At 40.7% G+C, this 26,616-nt stretch overlaps 2 protein-coding genes across 3 annotated transcripts in view; one reads left to right on the top strand and one right to left on the bottom strand.

Moving 5' to 3' along the window:
• Nucleotides 1-5,131: 5,131 nt before the first annotated feature.
• Nucleotides 5,132-9,673, top strand: MRPL19 (mitochondrial ribosomal protein L19). Its single transcript, XM_015859928.2, has 6 exons — nt 5,132-5,247; nt 5,369-5,480; nt 7,030-7,148; nt 7,697-7,831; nt 8,211-8,392; nt 9,357-9,673. The coding sequence occupies exons 1-6, from the start codon at nt 5,190-5,192 to the stop codon at nt 9,570-9,572; spliced, it is 822 nt and encodes a 273-aa protein (XP_015715414.1). The 5' UTR covers nt 5,132-5,189; the 3' UTR covers nt 9,573-9,673.
• A 677-nt stretch (nt 9,674-10,350) lies between these two features.
• Nucleotides 10,351-26,616, bottom strand: part of GCFC2 (GC-rich sequence DNA-binding factor 2) — a 27,638-nt gene continuing 11,372 nt past the window's right edge. The window contains exons 4-18 of one of the 2 annotated variants that reach the window (XM_015859927.2): nt 25,032-25,250; nt 24,119-24,204; nt 23,009-23,124; nt 21,508-21,694; nt 20,641-20,764; nt 18,699-18,777; nt 17,505-17,617; nt 16,693-16,892; nt 15,986-16,130; nt 15,659-15,780; nt 14,535-14,611; nt 13,671-13,737; nt 12,491-12,637; nt 12,075-12,199; nt 10,351-11,659 (exon numbers count right to left, since the gene is read on the bottom strand). In XM_015859927.2, the coding sequence (XP_015715413.1) occupies nt 11,545-11,659; nt 12,075-12,199; nt 12,491-12,637; nt 13,671-13,737; nt 14,535-14,611; nt 15,659-15,780; nt 15,986-16,130; nt 16,693-16,892; nt 17,505-17,617; nt 18,699-18,777; nt 20,641-20,764; nt 21,508-21,694; nt 23,009-23,124; nt 24,119-24,204; nt 25,032-25,250 (1,922 nt within the window). In that variant the 3' untranslated portion in view covers nt 10,351-11,544. Of the gene's footprint in view, nt 11,660-12,074; nt 12,200-12,490; nt 12,638-13,670; nt 13,738-14,534; nt 14,612-15,658; nt 15,781-15,985; nt 16,131-16,692; nt 16,893-17,504; nt 17,618-18,698; nt 18,778-20,640; nt 20,765-21,507; nt 21,695-23,008; nt 23,125-24,109; nt 24,205-25,031; nt 25,251-26,616 lie in introns of both variants that reach the window. The other variant, XM_015859926.2, reaches the window with a different exon arrangement.

Genomic DNA, 26,616 nt, shown 5'->3' on the forward strand with positions numbered 1-26,616 from the left:
ACTTTTGCCACTGCCAGCTTTCCTTCAAGAAATTCATTGGCTCACTTGGAGTACTTACTAGATAAAAGGGTGATTTTTACATCTAAAAATGACTATCCCGCGATCAAGATGGCCTTTGCTTTCTCAAGTAGCCAAGTGCACTCAAACAGCTTATATCCCCATTGCACTCATGCTCGTTAATGGCCCAGGTGGTTCAAGGTAAGTGATGTATGTTTTTCCTGCTCTCTCACCTATGGTAACCAAAGGAGAATTTACTGTATCCTGCTGCTGCTGCTTAGTTGTGAACTGCTTCAAGTTACAGTAGTCCCCAATATTTTTCCTACTTTATAATAAACCCCTTTTAATTTCAACCTCCATGTCTAGCTCACAGATCATTAAACAAATATGAAATCAAGGGGAAATGGAGCAAATGCCTTTCTGCTGAATGGATAGCCTTAATCCCAAGTGTAATTCCACAAACAGTGTAAATTCAATAAAGGACTGGGAATCAAACAGGTATTGGTCTCATTCCACATGTGCTTAAGGCGGGAAATGCTGCTTAGAGTATGTTTTATTTCCATCTTTCAGAATCTTTTCTATTTGAAAGGATAGTTACACGAGTAACTACACGCTTCTATGTTGTGTACTCAGGACAACGGTATTGCCAGTATTTATTTTACAATGGTTTCAAAAAACTATTCAGTGACAAAGTCCAGGAGCAGTGACCATTTGTATGGTGCTAATAATGAAAAGATGGTAGTTGTAAATACCCAAAAGGTTATTTACAGGAAAAACTCACCCATATGGAAGCCTTTGGTCTGCTGGGATCTCCACCGAGGAGCGATCTCCGAAATGCTGCCTTAGTGGTGGTCAGCCCTTAAACGGGATCTAGAGGAGGTGGAGTCAAGCTCCACCCCTTCTGGGAGCACAGCTAAATTACTACCCTATTGACATTTTCTTGTTCCATGTTATTACAATTGGAAAGAATGGGTGGAAAAGTGATATAGAAGCGTTACAGCAAAGGAACCATTGTGGGAAGGATGCTATCTCACAGGAAAAGTAAACATGCTCACCTGTCTCCAAAGGTCCAGGCTTACAGGAAAGGCTCCACAAAGGAAAGATCTCCAACCAAAAGCCCTTCCCCAGCAGGGGATCAGCCCTCAGCTGAGATCTAAAAGAAGTGTAGCCTGGCTCCACCCCTTCCTGTCGCACAGGTATATTGCCTTTACCTGTGCTCTCAGGGCTGACTGGATCTTTTCCTCAGGTGCTCAGTCAGTGGTTTAGGTTGGGACCCAACAGTTACCATACACATGTGCTAGCTGTCTCCTGGATGCACGTAACTAGACAAACCACCTTCCTCTTTCCTGTAGCAATAGGTAAAATTACTCATTTTGTTTTTCAGGTTCCTGAATCTGCTCCAGCACAGTCCACCAGCTAGTTTCCACATCGCCTCAACAATGTGCATCTTCTGACATTAGTAAAAAAGCAGCTGTGTTCAGTCCTAAGGTGGCCTGAGAATTAATTTCAGGTTGTTGGATTTTCAGCCAAAGACAACTGCCACAAATGGCATTATGATTACCTAAGAGAGTGGGGGCTTCTTTGGCTGTTTTAGGAACCCAGTATCCATAGCTGTTGACTACTTTGTGGGGGATGAGGCAAAGATGTGAAGTTTGTAAAGCCCAGTTCTCAGGTAGAAACATGCTGTAAATGCAGTGGATACTAAGTGAGATGTAAGATAAATCAGCAGTTTCCCTCTTCCCCCTTATCTTTCCAGAAAAATGCTGCATGCAGTTGAACGAGCATAGTGGAGAATAATGTTATGATTTCTAAAGGGGCTTTGTGGAACAAAGGATATTGGACCAGATTTTCTCCTGAGCTTGCTCACTGCTTATACAGTGATAAAGAGCAGAAGCCGACTTGCTTTAAAATGATGAGAAGCTGCGACTTTGAGCAATGTGATCATAAATTTTGTGTTGCTGTTTTTTCCCATGCTTGAGAAGGTTCTGAAAGTAGGAATAATTTTCTGTGACAAACCACTGCCATTAATGCTTCCATCATGAGAAACAAATGGTCTCCCTTTGAAATCTCCTGCCCACCTTGAGCGAGCAATAGGGTTATAGAGAAAGACCAAATACTGGCTCTATGAAATGCAAAGGTACTTGGAGTTCACCCATCAGCCTTCAGATTACACCTGCCTTTCAAGATTGATGTTTTTTCTTCATAACCACTCTGATGATTTGTTTGAGCTCAGTGCTCTTTGTAGGTTTTCAAGATGTTCTGTCCCATTTCTGAAGAAGCTCATATTTCTTCAATGAGTGGCACATGGGTGATGTGCCACAAAAGCCATTCCTGCTTTCAGAAGCACGGCAGGAGCCCGGGGCTCAGGTGAACAGGTATGAGCATTGCTCCAGCTGCCACACACAAAGAAAGAATGACGTTGGTCTGCAGGGTTCAATCACATGTGGCTCCAACAGGATGTATGCTCAAAAACAACCTGGGGATGTTCTGACAGAATGAACTGAAGGTTTTCCAGTCCATTGCCTCCTCAAACTCAGAATTCTGTGTCTAAAGAACAGTTTTCTCTCACTTCTTTGCTTGCTGTACAGTAAGGTAACACAGCTGTTCAAGACAGAAAAGTCTGGTACCTTGGGTCATTTTAGACAACCTTTAGGATTTCATATTTTTGATTATTAAATTTCAGCGATTCCTGTTAAGCTATGGCAACTCACCACGCCTCATTAAAGGCAAGCTTCCAGGAGGACTAGAGCCGCTGCCAAACTCTTTGAATATTCTAATAAAATTCACCATGCACAAACATTTCTGGATTAGCTTTTACATTTCCTTGTAGTCAGCAGTTGCACAGAACCACTTTGATACCTGGGATAAGCAGGGCACAGAGGAATCCGGGCACTATCCTATGTTACACTGGCATGGTTTCTCTGGAAAGCCTAAGGGACTTAGTGAATAGGGCAGATGCTCCTAAGACTGTGTGACACACATGGCCTCTCTGCTTCACTACTGAGATATCAACTGTTAGAGTAAGGTTCTGGAAAGGAATTAACAAAAGCATTATTTCCACTTTCAAATCCAGTTGAAACCAAACTGCCACGTCCTCAGGTCTGGTCTGAACTAGTGCCCATTCCCTTTTCTGAAGGAAATGACCATATCTGCTTCCTCTGTACCCAGCAAGGATGAGGTGAGGAAGGCCTCCAGCAGTTAGATTCATTGCTTTTGGAATCTGGCCTCTTGGGACATCTTGTTCTTAACCCTGAATGCACGACATATTGTATCTCCAGACCTGCTCAGCCCCTTGCAAATAGTTTCGTATGGATGGAGACAAAGTCACAATAACAGCAGGTGTTACGAACTTTTGCTGCCTCTCTTCTAAAAAGATACACATGTTCCCTTAGGGAACATGAAGTTCAGATTCACTCCCTTCTTCCCACTCTCTGACACTTCTCAGACAGCTGTTAGGGCTGCTGCAAGGTTGCCTTGGCTGTTTAGAAGAAATCTTGGGTATTTAAAAGGAAGTATCATTTCAGACTGCAACACAGCCTGGTTCAGAAAGTGATACTCACAGCTTCCATCCTGTGATGCAAGGACTCACACTTGTACCCATGCTGGGCCTGGAGCAGTTTGCCATGTTTTCAGAGCTCAGATCACCCCAATGCTTGTAACAACTTTTGCATGTCTCTAATTTACACTCAGTGTCAAACAAACCAAGGGTGTTCCAGATCCAAAGTAACTGTGAATTCACTCTGAATCAACACCAGTACAGGTTGCCAGGCATCCCTGCACCAGAAATGTCTGCTCCTTCCCTACCTGGCCAAAGCAGTGAATGGTCTGAGATCACAATCACAGCACTTCAGACTTTCATGCCTACAAAAAGCTAAGATGAATCACAGAGGATAAAAACTGAAATGGCTGAAAGTCACCAGGGAAGGGTGGAGCAGAAGGCAAGGCAGATTTAGTGCCTAAAAATCAGGATAGTGCCCAAAAATCTTTTTTGACCTATAGAAGTAAGGCAACATTCAGTGAGACCCTCAGCAAGGGAGTTTGTTTCTACACGGGTCCAAGAGGAACCGGTCATGTTGGTGACCCAGAGACAGTGAGAAAAACATCAGGGGAGGAAGATGGGTCATTGAAATGCGTGTGTCATGAAATTTGGTTTTAAAACACTGTAAGACGGACATTGAAACACTGAAACACTTTCAATGTTTCAATGTAAGAAACATTGAAACACTTCAAGACAATAAGGTGAAGGATGACCTTAAATGGAAGACCTTGTCCACAGCTCATGGGTGACAACATAGAGATAAGCACAGCCTTCCACCTGCCAGGGCCTTCTCTCCAGGGAAGCTCAGACTCCCAGACAAGGAACTGAAGTGCATTTAGGTGGGAATAGATAAAAGTTCCAGCTCTTCTATTAGCTCCACTATCCTGAGACCTTCCTGATACTATGATGGTACTGGGATCACTCCTCAGCACCACGAGATATGACTTGCTGCCCAGCAAGGACTCAGACACTGAGACCCCGGTAATAACCATAAAAGCAATACTTTGAGGGGGAGGAGCCCTCAGGCAGCACTCGGTGGCGGTGAAGAATCCTTTGTACTTTAAGGGCTGTGGTGCCCCCTCCTGTTCCATCCGGGAACAGCGGAACCTCCGTGCAGCGTCATGGGGGTGTTGAGATGGTGCAGGCAGCAGCGTTGGGAAGGAAAGCCGCAAAGCTTAAGGAATGAGGTGTTGTTATAGCTCTGTACTCTGCGTTTGAACTCTGTGTCTCCTGCAGCCACTAATGGAATACGGGCTGCTCCGAGCAACGGAGGGAATCTGACTGAAATGTATGTGGAAGCAGCTCAGTAATGCCAATGTGTGGGAGCATTTCCGAGTCGATCACCGGGTTACCGGGATTATCACAGAATTGTAGGGGTTGGAAGGGACCTCTAGAGATCAGCGAGTCCAACCCCCTGCCAAAGCAGGTTCCCTACACCACGTCGCACATTTCGGCGTCCAGACGGGTCCTGAATATCTCCAGAGGAGACTCCCCCACCCCCCCCGTGCAGCCCGTTCCGGCGCTCATTATGAACAGGGCTCGGGAAGGGGCTGGGAGTAGAACGGCGCACAGCTTCGCGCTGGGAGTAGTTTTGACCCTCCGCTCTTGCCGTAGCCGCTGTGGTGTCGGCGGACCGGAAGTGGTGGTAGCCGCTATGGCGGCCGCCTGCGGGAGGGCGCTGCTGCGGGGCGCGCGGCCAGCACTGCACCCACGTGAGCACGGCTCGGGACTGGGACTGAGCTGTGGGGGGGACGGGGGGGGGGCTGAGGTTCGGTTTTGTTGCGGGGCTGTGGGGGATGGTTTCGTCTGAGAACGGCGTTTTTATCATGGCAGGGTGGTTTTCTTCCTCGACGTGTCGAACGAGCAGCGATGGGCAGCGCGCAAAGTTCCAGCCGCCACCGAAACCCGTCATCATCGACCGGCAGAAACGCAGGGAGGAAAGGAGGTAACGGGGGGTAACGGGACAGGAGGGAACGGGGGGTAAAACGGGACAGGAGGGAACGGGGGGTAAAACGGGACAGGAGGGAACGGGGAGAACGGGGGTAACGGGGGGGACAGGAGGTACCGGGGGGGGGTCAGGGCCCGGCTGTGCTGTGCTGCGCTGCAGTGAGGGACCTGCACCCAGTGCTGTGGGAGCGGCTTCATTTCTCCACCTCTACCTGGAAGGTGACTGTGGCCGGGTGGGAGCCGGCGTGTCCCAGGTAGCAGCAGGAGAATGAGAAGTGATGGGCTCCAGTTGTGCCGGGGAGGTTCAGGTTGGATAATAGGAAAATAATCGGCAGTGGTGGAGTCGTTGTCCCTGGAGGTGCTCAGGATCCATGGAGATGTGGCACTGAAGGACAGGGCTCTGAGGGCACAGTCGGGGTGGGTCGACATTTGGACTTAATGACCTGATCCTTTCCAACTTTAATGATCCTGATCCTGTCAAAAACAGCACAGACCTCAGGAATGGGAAGAGTACTAAAAACATCATAAAATCTCCCGTTCTGCCTTCAGATCTGTTAGTGTTCATGTCTTTAAGATGCGAAGAGGGGCTGTTGCCCACCTAAGACATGCAGCCTGTATTGAGGTCACCAGGGGGAGCAGGGAGCTGCATTGAAATATGTTTCTCCTGAATCCTGTAACCATGGAGAAGAGGAGCAGGTCTGATGGCAGAGGCCTGATGTCATTTCTCATCTTAATGGCTGCCTGCAGGCAGCAGCACCGTGCGGAACCTCCATGTGCTGCCCTGTCCATCATCCCCTGCTTCCCATGTAGCCTTTGTAAGGCTTGTCTGGCAGGTGTGCGTTTATTGTCTCTTTTGTGCTCTCTGCTGACCAGATGCAGGACTTTTCATATGCACATAGTGAGTTTAATGTGTCCATCCTCATTCTCTGGCTCTGAGGCCAATTCTCGCTGTGTGAAGCACAGTGACCCCATGCAGACAGTCTGTTGGTACAGTCAGTGCTGTGTCAGGAAGTGCTGCCTTCAGTGTAGCTGCCAGCTGAGCTCCAGAGCATGAGGTGATTTCCTTGGCACGGTGTAATTCATCGGAGCAGAGAAGAGTTTTAAGAGTCCCGTTAAGCTTTGCCAATACAAGGAAACCACTTGGTCATGGTGTCTCCTGTAGGCTCTCTTCAGCTGTTTGTAAAAAACAGTAATATTTTTTTTTCTACATTTACTATCAAGTGATGAAATAACAAGTTTTTGTTGGTGTTGTTTTAATGTGGATTACAATGAAATAATCTGCTCCTACACTGAGATAAAAGTAACAGGATTGTCATCTCTTGGTCTGTTCTTCCAAGAACAACGTGGTTTTGGGGACAAAAAAAATAAAAAAGCATTTTAAAAGATCAGTAATTTTCAGTTCTTGTCTCTGAGTGCAGCTGGTACAGATGGTCAGTGGGCGGTAGTATTTAGTATTTAGTATTTCATTTTTAGGCAAGTATTTGGATTTCTTTAGTACTTTTTATGGAAATACTTTTATATTTTTTTAAGTTTGGATTTTCTTACAGGTTCTTGAGCCCTGAATTTATACCTCCCAGAGGAAGAACGGATCCTTTGAAATTCTATATGGAAAGAAAGGACATGATACAGAGACGAAAAGTTTTCAACATCCCCGAGTTCTATGTTGGTCAGTAGCAGCACTGGGACTGTCATCATTTCTTAAGTACTGTTCCTTGGATGAGATGGATAAAGAGCGTGCTCTGAGGCTGTTGAGTTTCATGGAACATCGCAGCATCTGCAGTGTTAGATCAACCTGTGTGTGTGTCTGCACGTACTATTTCGTATTTTAAACTCATCCAGTTTCCATTGCAAGTATAATACTTTGTGTTTCTTTCAGATTATTTTTTTCCTTACCTGTCTTTTCATTGTGGTTGATGAGTAAAATTCAAGAAATGAAAACTGATTAGATTAGTTTAGATTAGATTATTTGTATTTGGTTTGTGTACAAAAGCTTGAGGGGCAATGAAGCTTTACAGTTAGCCAGCAGGATCACTTTTAACCTGTCCTGAATTAATGTATGTTCTGATATATTCTGTTTCTGTCGATTCAGTTGGATGTTTAGCCTCTTTTGAAACGCACCTAAAGGTACTAAAGGCACTGCATCTGACCCTTTTACCACGTACTGGTGTTGGTTGTCTTGACTAGTCTGATGTTTTCCCCTTTTGCTCTTTGCAGGCAGTATACTCGCTGTTACTACTGCAGATCCATATGCTGATGGCAAAACCAACCGGTTCGTAGGGATCTGCATTCAAAGAGGAGGAAAAGGGCTTGGTGCTACCTTTGTGCTTCGGAATGTGATAGAAGACCAAGGTGAGATTTCAACTGTGGCAATTATAGCACGTATTTAAATACATATATACATACATGTACATATGTATATATGAACACACATATATATATACATATGTACTACACATGCTTGCATAAGCTTCTCTTCCTCAAGTTCAATTTATCCAGTATCTTTCTCAAGCCATTGTGATATCAGTGACTGGACTTATTTGCCTGTGCAAACGCATGTGTAATGCATGTAAAAAATCACCTCTGCCCACAGCACTGCACCTATGTAATTTTCTGTAAAGGGGGAAAGCAGTTCTTGAATTATACAGAGTTGTAGAACACTAAAGAAATACTAAATTGGTATTACTATTTCCAACTATTTGGTCATTGAACCAAACTTCCTCTCTCAAAGGCATTGAAATTTGTTATGAACTGTACAGCCCTCGAATCCAGGAAATCACGGTTCTGAAGCTGGAAAAAAGGCTGGATGACAACCTGATGTACCTGAGAGATGCCCTTCCTGAATATAGTACTTTTGATGTGAATATGAAACCTGTGCCTCATTTAGACCATGAAGAAATTCCTGTAAACAAGGTAGGACTTTGATATTTTAGTGGGAACGTAGGAGATAAATTGGTTAACTTTCTGACTGATATCGGGATTGTATCAGGGTGGTGAGCAGTCATCTGGGGGTTCTACAGGGCTCCATTTCAGGGCCAGATGGAGGACTGCAGCAGGGAAGGGTCAGGGTGGAAAAGCTTCTGCACCAGAGGTTGATCAGGCACAGAACAGGTTCCCCAGGCCCAAATGTGACAGAGTTTAAGGAGCCTTTGGACACCACTCTCAGATGTAGCGTGGCTGGTTTTATGTGGAACCAGGGGCTGAAGTCCTATGATCCTTTGTGAGTCTCTTCCAAGAGGCCATTCTATAATAGCCTGGAAGGCTGTTAAACAGCTTTTATTTGTGTTAGTTATCAAGGTGATACAAGTACGTAAAATCTGGGATCTTGATGCTACTACTGTAGTGAAAGAACATTCATAACCAAAGTACTCGCCTTCCTCAGTAGGTAACTTAGAAGACACATGCAAGAAAGAATGGCCTGCAGGTGCCTCTGTATTACACTGCAGACAGCACAGCCAATGCTATAGAAACTTAATGCTACTGATTTGGGGGTGGGCAGAGCAGTTAGTAAGTGCTGCATCTCAGAAGGTCTGGCAGACTAGTAAAAGAATGCTGTCCAACTTGGTAACATACAGGGAAAAGGAGGAACTGCTGCTGATATTCTTTTTTCCTTAGTAAGTAACAGAGTTAGAACCATAGAAGAGTTAAAGGTATGTCAACTTAAGGACTGTGTAATAAATCAGTGTTATTTAGGTATATTAACAAACAGCCATATGGACAGAAAATTCCTTTTTTCCTGGTGATGTCCAGTAATCCTTTAGTTTTCTAGTCTGTTTTCTTCTATTAAAGCAGAACTTGTTTCACTACTTTGGTTCACAGTCAGAATTCTGACCTTTTTTAATACATTTTATTTACTTTTTAACATCTTTCTTCTTAGCTCCAGGTCAGAATGAAACCTAAACCATGGTCAAAACGGTGGGAGAGGCCAAAATACAACATAAAAGGAATCAAGTTTGAGCTACCTGAGAAAAAAATGAAGGAAGCAGAGAAGTGGAAACAGCCCTGGCTGGAGTTTGATATGCTGCGAGAGTACGATACCTCAAAAATAGAGGAAAAAATATGGAGGGAAGTGAGTGAAGAGCTGAATAAGTAGCAGCTCTTAGTTCAATGTATGAATTGTCAGTTTGCAAGTTTTGTATGCATGTAAAAGACGGAGTAAAATTTCAGCAGTTCTTGTCTGAATGTTCAAACTGTCCATTCCTGAAAACAAACATTCCCTTTTGTGACCAGCATTACAGTGTGCTCAGCCCTGCTTCAGCCTTCTCTTTTAAATTAGAGCTGATAGAAGGGGTTTGCAGTTACTGTGTTGTCACTTCCAAATAGTTGTTTCTTCTGTCTGTGCCAAGCAGACAGCGGCCAGTTGTGAAAATGCTTAATTCACAGTAGGGTCAGAATGGGGCTGTGGCAGGGAAGCTGCTGTACAGAAGCCCAGCAGTACAACCTGAGAGTAAGTGCTGCTTAGTCGGCATGTAAAAACTCTTCTGAAATCACATCTGCTAAAGCACCAATAGTAATGTGACAACAAAGCAGTAATAGAAATGTTTTGAAACCAGCCTGAAAGAATGAAGCCACATTAGCTGTTACTCAAATCAGGTTGTGTGAATTGGTGTAAGGTTCAGCACAAAGTGACACAGTAGGTTCTCAAGATACACAGCTGGGATGGGGGCTCTGAGCTCCAGTAAAAACTGCCTTCCCCTGCTTACACATCCTGACAAGTGATGTCTGCAGTCACTGGAAGAAACATCTGCAGAGGTAGAGCATGATTGAATCTATTCCAGTTCCATAGCAGCACAAGACTATTCTTTGTGAGCAACTGTCAACATGAATAATGAAGCAGGAGAAGAGACAAAGCAAGCAGTGAGATCACATGCTTGAGCTAATTACTGATCAGCTATATTTTCGTTGCACACAGGAAAGTAAGAGTGCACAATTTTTTACAATTCCTGAAGATAATGAAATGCCAGCAGTGCCCAAGTATTTTTCCATACTTCACATAACACTCCTGTTGTGTGTTCAAGACTTGAAAGCATTAGAAGTCTAACACAAAAATATCTTTACTTTTCAGAACAATTGCTTTTATTTTAGTAAGTCATTTTTTGTCTGTAACACTGATCAATGCTATTTACAATTAAAATAGTCTACAAAAATAACATTCTGTAATAAAAAGTAGAAAAACCATTGGGAATAAGCCTGCAAGAGTTAAATGCCAGACCCATAACATTTCAGAGAAACAGGCAATAGCAAACTTAGCAGACTTCGTGATGCACTGCTGTTTCTGCAATAAAACATCCTTTTTACTCTGCAGCAGTAATATTTACTGTACATATACAAAGTTATACAGCACTGGAAACCAACATGGTTACAGTGAAATATGGCTTAATGTGTCTTACTGGGAAGCAAAAGTAAGACTTCCTTAGAGAGCCAATTACTAGAAGGTAACTGAAGTTGTTCTGCTGCTTGCCTGGTAAGTCAGGGCGTGTGACAACTCCAGGTCTGTGCAAAAGTCCAGTCTACATCTCAAGTACAAAATTCCAGCAGGTGTAGTTAAGAAGTTGCACAAGAGAACATCTTGCCTTCTGTAACACCTGTTTACCATCAGTAGATGTTCATACATCAAACTCTTCACTGCATGCAGAATTCCTGCTTCTGCATCAGGGTCAAGAAGCTACGACAAGCTTTCTAAGTGAAAAAGATCTCGCCATGAGTTTGGTGGAGTTGTCTCATTAAGTGGGCAATAAGTTAGAGCTCAGTGACCCCTAAGGCAGAGTGGTTTGGTGAGGTGCTGATAACAGCTTGTGATGTTGTCTGCTCACTAGCAGTGGTAACATTACAGGCACTCCCTGAAGAACAAAGCAACGAGGCTTTGTCATGTATTTCAAAACACCTGCACTTCACACTGATTACTGTGATTTTATCCAGTAGATGGCAGCATTTGAAAAAGAAAATAAAACCAAAATATTTCACAGTAAAACAACTGTAGTTGGTAATTAAATTAATCATTACCACTTTCTTATAGTGAGCATCAGGCTTGTTTCAGTAACAGAACTGCTGCTTCCAAGAAATCCTCATTTCCTGATCACAGACTTAAGATGTTCCAGTTTATACTCTTCAATGAAGTCTTCCACAATTCGCAGAGCCTTGACTTTCACCAACAGGAGAATAACTTCTTCAGTTTCATCACTATTGAACAAACAAATTAATAACAGCACATTCACACCTGACTTATAAAATCAATAAAGCTAAAAATGTACTTAGAAGAGAGGCAGGGAACTCTCCCTGACTGTCATCTGGTGCCTTTAGCTATACTGACCACTAACTGCACCCAACTTCTAGAGCCTCAGACTAGCCTGAACTAGTGCTGCAAAAGCAATCCATTTTACATTATGGATTGCATCTTTTGTTGCACATCACTAAAAGTGTTAAACGTATGAGACTTGAGGAATTAAGGAATCACAGAACCATTAAGTTTGTAGAAGACCAAAAAGATCAGCTAGCCCAACTGTCAGCCCATCACCACTGTGCTCACTGAACCACATCCCTGAAAGGAATATGATACGAGGACGTGCTGCATCCCAAGGAACGTGTTATTTATTACCTGCGGTTATTCCTGTGAAGCACACGTGCACACTGAAGCAAATGCTGGCAGAAGTTCCGTAACTCAGGGAGAGTTGACCCATTTCCAAGGTTTTGGAACCACCTTTGTGGGAAGCACGCAACCACCTGTTCACCACAGAATATTTCAGAAGTTAAAAAAAAGGCTTTCAATACGGCTTTCAATCTCTTCTGACAGAGACTCCTCCTTTTGGACAGTTCAGTTATTATTAGCAGTGATAATTCTTCAAAAAACAAGAGCATCATTTTGAGCAGTTATTCCTAAAGGCCAGTGAACCAATGTTTACTTTAAAATGCTTTTATACACAAAGGTCATAAAAAAACCCCAAACTTTAAATATTAAATAATTACACTTCATCTTCAGACTACACCTGTCCCTGTGGAAATAAGACCTTTTACCTCTTTACACTTCTCTATGTTTTCTGCCCCTGGTGCTGTGTTGAAGAGGTTCAGAAGAAGGTACCGATTCAGCAGCTTGCTCAGTCCCAAATCACGGACCGTGTCTTCCTGTACAATCCCATCCCAAAGGAGAACATTGGAGAGCAGCTGCAGGAATGAAGACACAGAACATGTGTATTTGGTGTGTTAAAATCTCCTTTTTAAACTTAAAAGATACCATTTCCATCCAATGTCAGTACTCAAAAAACAGGATTTCTTCTCTCCAAGCTTACTGCCAATCAGCCACAACAAAGCTACTTATCATAAATAATATTGTGAAGTAGATTAATTTTATACATACCTGTGAAGCATACCCTAATACATACATCAACTCCCAAGGAAATAAAGATCATGTTACCCTTCCAATTGGTTAACCATTTGCTAACACCCAAGTACAGAAAACAACTAGGCTTTATTTTTTCAGAGAAAAGCCAGGTCAAATCTGAAGGTGTACACATGTACAAAAACAACAAGCCCAGCAAGAAACAGCAAGTGAGGTCCAACGCTAAGTGAACCTTTCAGAGAAGCTGTGACAGAATGGAAAGCAAACATTAGTGTTACATTACATTACATGCCACCAGTCTCATAACACAAGTAAGGTTGGTAGCCTTGGTCCATAGCAAAAAGATTCTTTTGTGCTTGATCTCAGTATTGTTAGTTAGCAGGAGTTGTCTTCAGTTACCTTTTATCACTGTAAAAATGACTATTGAAATAGATTTAAGCCCAGTGTAAGAACATTGCTGGTTTCCCCCTCAATACAGAATGGTTAATTTCAAGGTAACTGTTAAACTCAAGGTATTTCACCCACACAGACACAGTATGTGATCTTAGCAGCCCCCAGTCAAAAAGCAGACACAAAGCCCACAGCTACTGTGTATTTCTCTGGAGTGTTTGACAGGACACTTCCTTTTGACTCCATGAGCTGCTAGGAAAACTAGACTCTATGACAGCACAAACAGCAAAATCTCATCAGCTCTGCTTCTGTATTAAAGCAGCTCCATCCCAGTTCTCTCCCAGCCCTTTATTAGTACACTGCCATACAATTTCTGGGCATGGTTTGGAGGCCATCCCCAATATGTCTGTACAATCTACTTTTAACTAAGATGATTTTCCACAGGAAAGAATGGTATGTTTTCTTTACCTTAACAGCTGACCAAAACCGTCTTTCTTGGAATTCTGAACACGGCAATGATTTGTCTTCCACAGTGCTGATCAGAGAAAGAAGAAGAGGTAAAATAGGGATTTTGTTTGTCTTTAAAATAAGGCAAACAGACAATTCATCTCTTAAACACCAATGAATTACAATCAGAATAAAGGTCTAAGGAAACTGCTATTAATTTGAACTCATTACAGTACCCAACGGAATTAGCAACTGGAAGCACTTGAGTCTAAATTTGATGGATTCTGACCAAAACAGCACTGCTTGTAACCAAACATGCTGCATCAGATTTAGCAACATTTCTCTCCTAGCTGTACCTTAACCCTATATCTACCATCTACCAGCAGTATAGACTTTCAGGAAATAAAGGAGTCAGGAGTAGAAGGGGGAACACCACCAAAAATAACATGAGACCTCAGATACTCTAAGTTAATATCACAAAAACAGACTCTGGACTGGACCTCCCAAACTAAGAGCTTTTCACTTATGAAAGCTTTTAGTTACAGGAGCAAAAAAGCATTAAGTTGTCTGTGGAGTTCATAAACATTAATGTTTGGTAACTATTCCTAGAATGAAACAGTAGAAGCAACATTTGTTCCATTTCATGAAACAAATTCAAGATCATGGAGGTCTACAATATATTTCACCTACACCTGTGGAGAAAAGGTACAGAAAAGAATAAAGGCAAAAAAAGGCAAAAAAAAAAAAAAACGGTTAGGTTGCAGTTGGACTTGATGGTCTTTAAGGTCTTTTCCAGCCTCCACAGCCCCATGATTCTATGACCAAAAATAAAAATGTTCTTAAAAAAAATAAGAAAATTAAAATAAAAATTCCCAGTCAGTTTACCTTTTAGGATACAGAGGGATAAAGACATCTTCCTCCACAGACTTCTTCATCCTCAGGACAACCGCGTTAATCAAATCCTGTTCAAAAAAGAAAAGATGAAAAATATTAACACATCCTCACAAGAAAAAGATCTCACCTTCCATTTACAACAATTTTAGGTAGTTATTTTGTTAATGTGGAGAAGCAATTGCTAATTCAGCTGAATGCAAGTGCCACAGTATATAACAGACACTACCATCACGACTGCATTACAGACCTGTGAGCAAGTCTCACTTTTTTTTTTTTTTAAATAAAATCCTCTTGGATAATGAGATTAATGTATTTTCCATCTATGAAGTTCTATTAAGAACACACAACAAAACACAATAGCTACTATCCAAACAGAATCTTATCTAAAATTGTCTACTTGAAGACAAGAGCAGCAACTGCATAAACGTTTGTTATTATTTATTTTCATAGTAGGGCCTAAACATCAACTTAGTTTCACCCACTTCAAGCTTGACAAACTCTCAGATTTACATGAGAATAAAACCAGAACAGGGTTAAGGGTATGTTGCAGTGAATACTTACATAAGGTAATTATTAGACGATCACCAGGATAAATGCAGTAACCTTTTTTCCTAACCTATTAACTCTTACTTTATTTCCTTCCTCCCACCCTCCCACCAATTTCTGCTGTAAAGATGAATACAAAGAACTTTTGTTATTTCAGTCTGTATCTATGTTAAGGCTAAAAACAAACCAAGCTGACCTGTGGAATACTACCAGCATTTAAAGATTAAATTTTAAATGATACTTCGATACAAGTACAAAATTTCTGACAATTTTTATTGTGATAAAGCAAAGTGATTAAACCTACAAATAGATTTTTGACATGGACAGGCACAATTTTTCTAGGAACAGAGACTGAAATCTGTCTCAGGAATCCCCCATGTCCCATGACCTTCAGTAAGAAGAGCTTCCGAATACTGCAATGTTAAGTTTTCTGACTATACAGTGACAAAAACAAAGTAATCAGAACTGAATAACTTCAGGACATCACCTTAAATGCACACAGAAGCATGCACAGAAAGCGCATACACTGGATCAAGAACTTCCTTCCCCATTACCACAACAGCCATTACCTGTTTTGCTCGGCTGCATTCATTTCTGGACAGGACTTGTTTTTCAAACATATTATTGCAAAGCTGTATAATGTTCTCAGTCTGTGAAGTTGATAAAGGATCCCACACATTCTTTACAAATACTGAAAAAAAAAGGAATTTATTTCATTTACGATATCCAAGTGGCTATCTGCTCTAGTTTCAAGGAAGTAAACTAAAAAGACAAATCTTTCATTTACAGTAACCTTAACAAGTAATTGTAACTCTTAATGTAAGTTTACATTTACCACTTATTTAAGGCTTGGTTACCAATCTGCAGTGAATGTTCTCAAGACAACATTAATATACCTGTAATTTTTGGCAGAATAGTTTTTTCAATCACTCTAGACAAAACCTCTTCATCACGATCATCATCTCTCTTTGACTTCTTGGCATCACTGAATTCTTCTACAGCTCTGAACCAGGGCATCTCTTCCAAGTCTGTAGAATTCCGCTGAAAGATCATTCCTATTAGTTGCTTAGCTGGTCAGGATTGAGAGAAAAAGCTCCATGCAAAAGTACATCTAATGATACCAAAAGAGTCTCATTTAAGAATTTTACATGGATTCTAATTGCTGAATGGACCAAAGCAGCAAGCTAAAACTGAATTTAAAGCTAAATTTCAGAGGGTAGGGTTGTAAAAATGTCAGCAAACAGCTCCACGTTAATTAAGATGTGATTCATATACAAGCAACCCGACAAGAGGAAAAGATGTCCTCCTTCTAGTTAAAACACTTATCTCAAGTTCTGGAATGCCTCTATAACCCAGGGCAAAGTTCCTGTACAGAAATCTTCCCTGCAAACAGCATGCCCCTGTCCTGTCATACTTTGAGCTGACAAATACCCACAGATCTTGTCAGTTAACAAAGATGAGTATATCAGAGTAGACAAGTTTGCAAGGACAGTACAGACCAGAACCATAGTGGAGCACTGCCTACCCAGAATCCTAGAGGATATAATAACACACAAACACACACAGAGCTTTTCAGAGAAATGAAGTCTGGAGATACACCTACCTCAAGAGGACTCCAGTTTATTAACTGAACTCTGATCAATGGATTTAAAAGCTTAGGCAGGCAAAAACTGATGTAAGCATCACAGTAAGAGTCAGGAAACTTCTCTTTCCACTCCTGGAATTTCAACAGGATTTTTCTGATGTCACAAAAATCTTCATGGACATCTTCAAAGATTTTCTTACTCTCCTCTAAAATGTTATCTATGGATAATATTCAATAGGAATAAAAGGAGATAATCAGTGAATTAATTGAGGTATAAGCTGAACAGTTGATGTAACTAAAGCATATAAATTTCTTTATGATAACAGCATCCACGTTTTACCTTCCACACTCTTACACTGAAATGGAATTTAAAACCAGCATTCTGAAAAAGCCATTTTCAGAAAACAAATAAATAATAAAGAAGACCACCAAAAGACTTCTGCAACTTTGAACAACTGCACAGATTTAAATACCCATTACATCCCATATTTTGAATGCCTTTTAAAATCTCAGACACAAAAATTCTTCTGTTACTCAGAAAATGTGCATCATGCCTCTCCCAGCTCCTCATGAGCTGCTCACTAAGGCCACTAAAACCTCAATTTAAAATATATTCCAACATTGAAAACAAACAAACAAAAGATCCGATTATACTAAAGAAGCCTACAGTCTTACCTATTCTTCCTACGTCACTGTTCAGAATTGTTTAAATGCATTAATTCTATGCTACAGAAAATGAATTATATACCATTCAAAAAGGAGTATTTCTTCCATTCCTTTGAAAATCCTTCTAAATATCAGAGGAATTTTGTTCTCATATACTGACCAACCTTTGCTCTTCTGGAATTCAGTCAACTCTGGCAGAGTCAGTTCTTCATCACTCGACATGCCTTCGTGGTGACCAGCTTTTTGTGAGCGCTCCCTCAGCTGCCGTCTGCAAGTCCTGCAATTTGTAATGAACTCAGGTTATTCCCCATGTACATACGTAAAAGGAAGCTCAATTATATACTAAAAACACATGGCGAGAGCAACAGCCTAAGAAAACACAATCAGGAAGCAGAAGTACTTATGCAAACCTAGAGACACAGACTGTAACAGTAAGGTACTTTGTGAGCTGCTGAAGGAGATTAAAAGCATCTCTAATAGCCTTCATTTCACTACATTCCTGCTAATAACTCTCCCCACCTGAAACACTAAACATCTAACATGGTACACCATACTGCCCTGATAGAGGTAATCTATAAGAAACCACTGCACCCTCAACAGTCCACCACCTCAGTTCTACCTAGCTTACACAACAACTTGAATAGAAACTGTCACTGCATCCCAGACTCAGCGGGTAAGAGTATGCATAATCAACAGTTTGCATCTGTGACAAGAAAATTATATTTATACATATTATTTGCATGGCATAGATCTTGTATGTAGTTACCGACATCACTTAACATTAAAGGTTAACGTTTTGCTTCAAGCAAAGTTTTATTACATCATTTTTCAACCCTTAAAACTCTCAGGTCCTTAATTGTGTCAAAACAGTTATGAGTCAAAGCACCAACGCAACTGAAACAGTTTCAGAGCTCCCAGTAACTTAAGGTCAGCAGCAGACTGAACACTGACATTCAAAACATATCATCTAGCCTATGCGAGTAACAGAGGATAGGTTAGATATCCTGCTGCACCCACTGCTACCCCAGCAGCAACAACACCACCTGTCTACTTTTGTTATCTATGCAATAATAGCAAAAATGTATTGCTATATATAATCACAATATTATTTATTCCAACAGCAGAGAAATAATCTACTCTCAGTTTCATGAACAGTCTCACTTCACTTATGTTAAATTAATAATACCCACTAACATTCAGATTCCAGTCAGCATGAAGAGAAACCCATGAGCTTTGGAAAGACATTTTAGCGTGTGTGTGTACAACCTCATTTACTAATCCCACCTTCATCCCTGTATAAGTAACAGGAAGCAGATACACATTTATCACAGGTAGATGTACTTATATGTAATAACTACCTTCGATGCTCACACGCTTTCAGAAGCTTCATCTTTTCATCACTTTCCAAGCCATCATTAGTCGGTTTGCCATTCCCAGCTACCAGAAGACAGGAAGAAGACAAAGAGGTAAATGCAAAACACTGATTCTGCTTCTGCTCTTCATTTGGAAACTAACCAAAGTAAATTAAACCTCCTGATGAAAAATTGTAAGTGTTCAGTGTAAAGTACGGTCAATATTATAAGTGAACTGTAGGACAGATATGGCTGTTCCCTTGTGCAGGGGGACTGCCAGGTCACAGCCCCAGCCAGTAGGTGAGCACCTGATTGAGCGGAGGGAGGGACCCCAGATCCACCCATCCTCTCTCCCCTTCTTGATGATGCTTCCAGCTGTGCTTCCCAGAGTGCAGATCCACTCACAGTCCGCATGGTTTGCAGCCCCCACACCCCACCTACAACATGAGTTTGAACCAGAAAGGGCTACACCCCTGAGCTCGTTCTTTTCAAGCTGTTGCCAGTTACGAGTCAATTCTTTTTTGTCCATCTGTTCTATAGTGCCTGTATCCCAGATAAAGGCTCCACATCACCTTCATTTGCTTCACACCTTGTAACAAGTGATGAAATACCAGCTCACTGCTTCCCAGTCCTGGATGGAAACAGACAGTGCCTACCACAGTCTGTTCCTAAGAACGTAAAAGGCACGTGGAGGGACTGAACCGGCACGTTAAACATGAAACCATGCAATGAACTGAGCAGCTATTGGGGTTTAGTTCCAGCTTCCAACATTTATATATTACTGCATTTAGATTTCAATAGTCAGGTCCCTACTATCTCTTGTTATTTGTGTCCCCTTGTAAGTCCCAAATTACCCCTTCTGATTCTTCAATTCAACAGAAGCAGAAACTAAAAGCATTTTCTACTTGGACTGTTCACCTGCATCAGTGTAAGCTGGCTTAAGTGCACACAAGATACAAAACCAGCTGTCCCTACTGACATATTGCAGTGCGAGAAAAAACAGCATTTCCATTAAATACAACTAGGAACACAACAATTAAAAGCTCTCAAACTCAAGTACAGGTTCACTTCTAATAAGCACAAAATAAAGCAGTTGTTAAATGGCTGCTACTAACAAGTACTCTTTTCTTCTCAGCACCTGCTCGCAGCCCATGACACTGTGTAACAAAACTATACATGCAGCCAGTTTTCTCTAGTCAGCACTTTATCCTGTGTACTCAGAAATCTGAATCCCTGAGTGGCAGTTAAAAGAAACTGGTGCCTCCGGTCTCTGCTCACAGCAGCTCCTAACAAACTGTTCTTTGCTTTCCCAAACAGGTTTAAAGTGGATTTTCTGTTTGTTCCCCTAAACAGCAACAGATGAAGATTCATTTTGCACACAAACAACACATCAGTGCAGAAAGAAAACACAAGATGTGAAAACTAATAGTTTTCCCTATAGTAACTAGAAGACAGATTCTGTCTTGAATAAAATCATTGTATAAAAAGGCTTATTTCTTCATGACCTTCTTCACATAACTGACGAGTTTGAAATCTACATTTGTAAGCACACACTTTGCTTTAAAAACACTAAAATTAAGTGATGTTGCCAAGTAAACACGCTGCTTTTTCACATATTCACAAAGGACAGGATCCTGTAACAGCTTAACATCTACTAGAAAACCAACTCACTTTTTCTTTTCAAGTACTAATAGACAAACCATTGAGATCAATAATTCAAAACTGACTAAGCATTTGGTCATGCTGTATTCACTATTATACCACGGAGAAGTGAAACTACAAGTCTTACATATGTAAGGATTTCAACCAAGGTATCCAGTACAACATGCCTACTGACAACACAGAGGGAGCAAAGATTAAACACAAAAATAAAATACAATCCAAAAATTAAATGTGTCTCTAAAGAAGGAAACTTCAATAAGGAAATAACTTGTAACTTCATACTAACTTGTCAGATGCTGCATATAAGTAGCTTCCATTTTCAGCTCATCTTGCCTTCTTTTCAGTACTGACATGGCTCGTTGCTGAAGAAGTGCATGTACAGCAGATTCTAGCTCATTTATGTATTTCAGCTGAAACATGGTAAACAGTAACCAAGTTTGAACAAAACAAATTAAAGAACAGTTTGCACAGGCTTTCAAGCATGATGATGAAATGAGAACACAAGTATTAAAGACTGAAAAGCAAGAGCCTCTGCTCACTGGAGTTTTTCAGGTTTTTCACCACAAACTAAATGCCAATTGCTTCTTACAGGGCTACATAAGACCCTATGAAAAAGCATTCAATGGGACACTATTGGTGTAATTAGTTTGCTGTCAATCTGCCTTTGAACACCTAGCCATCAAAAGAAGCATATCAACTAACACTTGTACTCTTTAAAATTACATAAAAAAGACTCTCAGGCTGCAACACAACTGACACAAATTAGATTACTAGTCACACATTACAAAGCAAACATAATTTGAGATCCCAAAACTGAATATAGGTCCCACCTCTCATACAACGTTAGGACACTCTAGTTAACTACACCTGAAGAAAAGGTTCATGTGACATTTTATTTTTATCCATTACAATCTAGGTGAGCCTACAGCTCAAGTCAGCGCACATTTTCCAACTTAAACATTTTAGGTTACTGTGAGGGCTGGTCTGTTTCTCCTTGTTTCCCATTACAATCAAGATTCTGACAGAACTGACTTATAACTGGTCATCTCTCATAATCATTTCCAAACAAGAAATCTCATTTTTTCATTGACAGAATTCAGGTTTATCATCTTAAAGAAATGGGTGGCAGGGAAAGGAAGGAAAACATACGTACTTTTTCATTGAAACAGTTTACTAAGTTCTCTACATATGTTTTCATGCCCCTGTAGAATTTGTAATTCATAGCAGCATCTGAAGACTCCTCTAATTTCTGGACAGTTATCTTTGAACTTTCAATGTCCTCCATATGTTTTTCATACTCCCTCTGGTGGGCACGGTGCACATCCTGCAATGATGCTATCCTAAAAAAGAAAACACTCAGACCATTAAAACCATGACATGTTAACAGTTAACACATTCCTGAACATGTTCCAATTAAAACAAAGTACAAAATCTTTGCTAATAATAGCATCTGCACTTGAGGAAAGAAGAACTGCAAGACTTACACGCATCAACGGCTGCAAAAGCATTGTGTGCAGACAAGATCTGTGCTTTGGAAAAATCAAACATCACTTACATAGTGGTAGCTCTGAAAGTACCACCACTGACCTTTTACTCATATTCCTCTACACAACATGCTTCTAAAGAACATGCTATGGCAAATGAAGTGATGTCACACTGAATAGATTCTACTCGAGCTGATGTGGGTAGAACTACAGCATACAACAGCATGTCCACACCAACTTAATTTAAGCCACAGGGCCAAAGCACACAAGCATTTACCTCATGCTCATTACCCAACACAAACCATTTGAAACTTCTTGTTACTTATAACCCAAAAACCTATGCTTACAGCTCTCGTTAGTTATTAAATGAAATGCCTCAGAAAAGCTTACATTTATTACAATTTTGCTTTTTTCTTTTCATAAAAAAAAAGAAAAGAAAATAAATCTCCTCTTGAATTCCTGCTTCATTTCATTCATTTCTTTCAGGTGATCAAGACCAAAAAAAGAAACAAAAAAAAAAAAAACACCAAACCATACGATTCCACAAAGATATTAGTCCACTCCAGTGGAAATTCTTTGATCACAAGCAAGCCAGCAGCAGTTTGTACAACAGAGTATACATGCAGAAATTCACACAAGTTAACAGTACATGTTTTTGTTTCAGCTGTATGATGTTACTTGTCTGAACTTATCAGGACAGCTGCTTCTGGTTGTATTAGCACTGAGAGGAGATGCGGATGGCTACCTTGGGAGCTCTGGATGCCTGACCCCATCTGTCCTTCTCACACACTTCCTTGGAAGTTCCCACCTCCACCCAGGACATTTCAGCTGCCCACTGTCTAAAAAGCCTAAAGAGAAACCACAATAAAATGACTGACAGCCCTATCTTCCCTTCCTTGTCAAACAACACTGCGCCTACACTCCTTTAAGAACTACTAGCACGTAAAATAAAGCAGCAGATAAGTGATAAAACATTTGAGAAGTCCAAACACTCCCCTACTACAAAGCACTGCCAGGTAAAGTTAAAATCTGTAATGCTGTGCAGAACACTACAATAAGCACAATACACAACTAACCCCAAAATCCTTCTATATTCACAAGACTTCACAGCTGCCACCACTTTGTGACAAAACCAACATCTCAGAAATTAACACTACAAGCAGTATTTACCTTTCAGTCAGTTGCTTTTTTATTGTTTCCAAGTTCACAGGTGGTAAGGAAACACAGGGATCAAACGTGGGTTTAGCTGGTGGAGCTTTACACAGGGAACCATCACTGTAAGCTTCCTAAGAGAATTGCAACACTTTCAATACACAGTTTATGGAAATTAAATATAGGTTTATACACAATTAATATCAGTTTTGCCTTTGCAGCTTTAGAGATCAACAAAACATACCATCTGAATGCAAAAGGCATATGGTAAAAGGATATATAATCAATGATCAAATTGGGAAATTTCTGTACAACACAAAATGAAATGTATATATATAAATATATAAATTTCATATATTGTATATATAAAAAGCTGCGTATTTACAGTGTAAAATGCATACAGCATATACATACATCAGTACAAAACTGTAATTTAGGGTAAGTCAGCTCTCCTCTTAGACCAAAGACAGGAAAAGCTTCCAGCAATATATATAACGTTTCAGTGCTGACAGCTGAAACCTCACTAGTATTACTATTTTAAATATAAAAAGGAGAAATAAACAACAGCCAAACAAAGATAGAGATAGAACTTTCATTCTGACAACATGGCTTGACTGTAATTATAACTAAAATATTGGATTTTCAACCACATTAACATATAAATTAAATGACACTCTGCATTCCAAAACAGCAGGAGTCTGTAGGGTAAAATCTAGCCCAAACACAATGACTTGGAGTAATCAAGTCCATGACCAAAGTCAAGTACTAAAAACTTCTGCAATCTTCTGAAGAGCAAAAATAAAGGGGTTTCCAGAAACAAATGGAGTATGAGGAGCCAAAAACACCAGTTATACTGGATTTGAAATTCAGCAGCAATCTTCCCAATCCTCTAAAACCACTCCAATATAGCAGGCAGTAATTCCTACACCTTTCCCTTCTGACATAAAGAACCAATAACTCAGGTTTTCCTACTCTGATACAGAAGATTCAAGCCAAAAACAAAACTTCCAGCTCATCAGAGAAAACATTCCTGCCAATTATTTAGCAGGAAGAAATAAAATCAAATCTCTCTCTTGCTATGAGCAAAAAGCAAATCTCAACAGTTAGGAAAATACATACATGTATCACCTGAGGGAGTTTGACAGCTTTCTTAATTTGCTGTTCTTCCCACTTTGTTTCTGCTTCATCTTCACTCGATTCATCACTCACAGGCACTAGAAGTTAAATCAACCATTAGTACACATGATTATGTCTAATCATAAAGGAGATTTAACTCCTTACCCAACCTCCTTTTTCAAAAGCAAGGACACTTCCCACAGCCATTACAAGAATTAGAAACAAATGACAGCAGATGAAAAGCCTGTACACAAAAACCATTTCCAAACTGGAAGTTTTAGAAATGGCAACTGGATTTTGCAGAACCCATATTCATTTACCCAATAGTTTCTCAGATTACTGCAGTACCGGAAAAACAAAGATCAAATGTCTCAAAGCAAACCTGCATATGTGAGACTTCAAAAACAGACTACAACTTGGGGACATTATACACAGAGAATCCTTAAGTGTTCTAAAAGGCACAATCTACCATGGACACAGAAGTTTCTCCATAACATTTATTACAACAAAATCAGATCATATCTACACATTACTTAAAACCATTAACCAAATAATAAAGCACTTGGTCTACAAGCCTGGCAAACTAGTGCTTTGTAAGTGAAACTACAAACAGCAAGGTGAATTAAGAACCAACAGAAAAGCCGCATACGCTTCACATGCAGTAAGTTCGCTTACTTCCAAAGGCCTGAGATACTTTGGTTGGTTGTTTTTTGTTTGTTTTTACCCCCTTTCGATAACAGCTATAATGTCAGAGTGTGGAGAGCAGGATAACATCACATATAAACCTCAAAGACCAAGCTTTATGGTCTCTTGTGAAGATCAAGAGCAAAACCTTGCACTGCAATCCTTACTGGGCAAGTCCCACAACCTTCCAGACATCAGAAATAGAAAGACACAGCCTCTGGGAGAAAGGGCACAAACTCACCCATGTGTTCAGCCATCCTATGCCTAAAAGCTCTCATTTTAGGAACAAAGCGGAGATTATTCCTATCAGACTCATCTTCATCCTCTAAATCACTGCTTTCTCTTCTCTGAGAAACCTGACAATCATTTGAAACATCCAAGGGAAGGTAATCAGCTCGGGTCCTGGCTAGGTGGCGTCTCCTCCGAGCAGCCGCAATACAGCCTGCACTGGGGACACAGCCTGCATGCAAGAGAAACAAAACCTCATCAAAAGACTAAAAGCAACACTCTGTCACTCTGAGTGTAAATCACAACTTCATTGCACAACTCTGAATTGAAAACACAATGTCTTTCTTACAAGCTTACCATACAAGTGGAAAGAGATCCTTAAAAAACAGCTCTTAACCTGAAAACAAAGCTCAGATCTCTTTCAAATAAATCAACATCCTGCCTTTTTTCAAGGTCTTTAAAAGATCAAGACTACTATACCAATTGAGTTTACAGCGGAATTCAAACTTCACTAATAAAACAGTAAATAAAGTAAATTTTTATCTCAAAGTGAACTGTGAATCATTGAACAATTTTTCGTGGCTTTTGTATTTCTTCCAGTATCGATGGTCCGAATTTCTAATCCACTTCCTAAAACCAATACAGAATTATGACAAACACCTGCAATCAAAACCACCAAGCAACTGTCAATATTCTCTCAAGACAGCCTGTCATGGTTTTGTAATTTTGTAATTTTGCTATCAGTATTCCACATCATAACATCATGTCAAGTATTGGATACTTCGTATGAATGTGCAGTCCAAGAAGAAGACTACATATCCCAGAGAACAACAGGAGTAAACAATAAGTCACGGGACCAGACTCTATATAATCTCGTTCCCAGGCTGGAGTGCCCTCCTTCTTCTCTCGAACTGCTCAGAGAGTGGAAGCGTTCCAGCCGTGTCGCCTAGAGTTCACAGTAGGCCTCTCGGTTTTCGGAGACTCTCTTCTCTCTCTGTTTCGTCGATTTGTTAGCCTTAATTATATTATATTGTGTTATCTTGTATTTCGATATCATATTTAGTAAAATAAGTTTTTCCTCCTTAGATTGTCGCTGTTTTTATCCCACTCCCCTCTTCCCCCTCCTTCGGCGCCCGGGGGGGGCGGGGGTGGCTTCCCTGTCACGGGCATAGGTAAATCTAACTAACCCGTGACAGATTTTTGGTGAGGATGCGGGCATAGAGCTTTTTAGCTTTTAAGACAACTCTCTCTTTGCTCTTAAAGAGCTTCGTTACGGAGTGTTGGGAGTGTTATCTTTCCGTAGCTGCTCACGAGAACGTGACCTTGAAATACAGAACAAATTGTCACATTAAGGGCTGCTGTACATTCTCAGCACTGCTATCTAACTTTTGTGTAGAAAACAAAGGGATTTCTTTCTCCCTTAGAGCAAAGCTAGCTAGCTCTGACTTTTACAGAGCTGCCAGCTATGAATCCACTCTTCATCCCAGTTGCTCTGTTTAAGGGATTGAAAGCAATTATGATCTTCTAAGTATTGGTCAACTCATTAACACCATAATTTGGTGTGTGGAATTGTGCGCATATCCGTGAAGGGATACGAT

This window comes from Coturnix japonica, chromosome 3, assembly GCF_001577835.2.
Source record: "Coturnix japonica isolate 7356 chromosome 3, Coturnix japonica 2.1, whole genome shotgun sequence".
NCBI lineage: Eukaryota > Metazoa > Chordata > Aves > Galliformes > Phasianidae > Coturnix > Coturnix japonica.

Excerpts from the sequence above, each read along its gene's own strand:
- MRPL19 (XM_015859928.2), top strand. The coding sequence starts at position 5,190 with ATGGCGGCCGCCTGCGGGAGGGCGCTGCTGCGGGGCGCGCGGCCAGCA. Across the intron at positions 7,149-7,696 it reads CATCCCCGAGTTCTATGTTG|GCAGTATACTCGCTGTTACT; the intron begins GTCAGTAGCAGC and ends TGCTCTTTGCAG. Across the intron at positions 7,832-8,210 it reads GAATGTGATAGAAGACCAAG|GCATTGAAATTTGTTATGAA; the intron begins GTGAGATTTCAA and ends CCTCTCTCAAAG.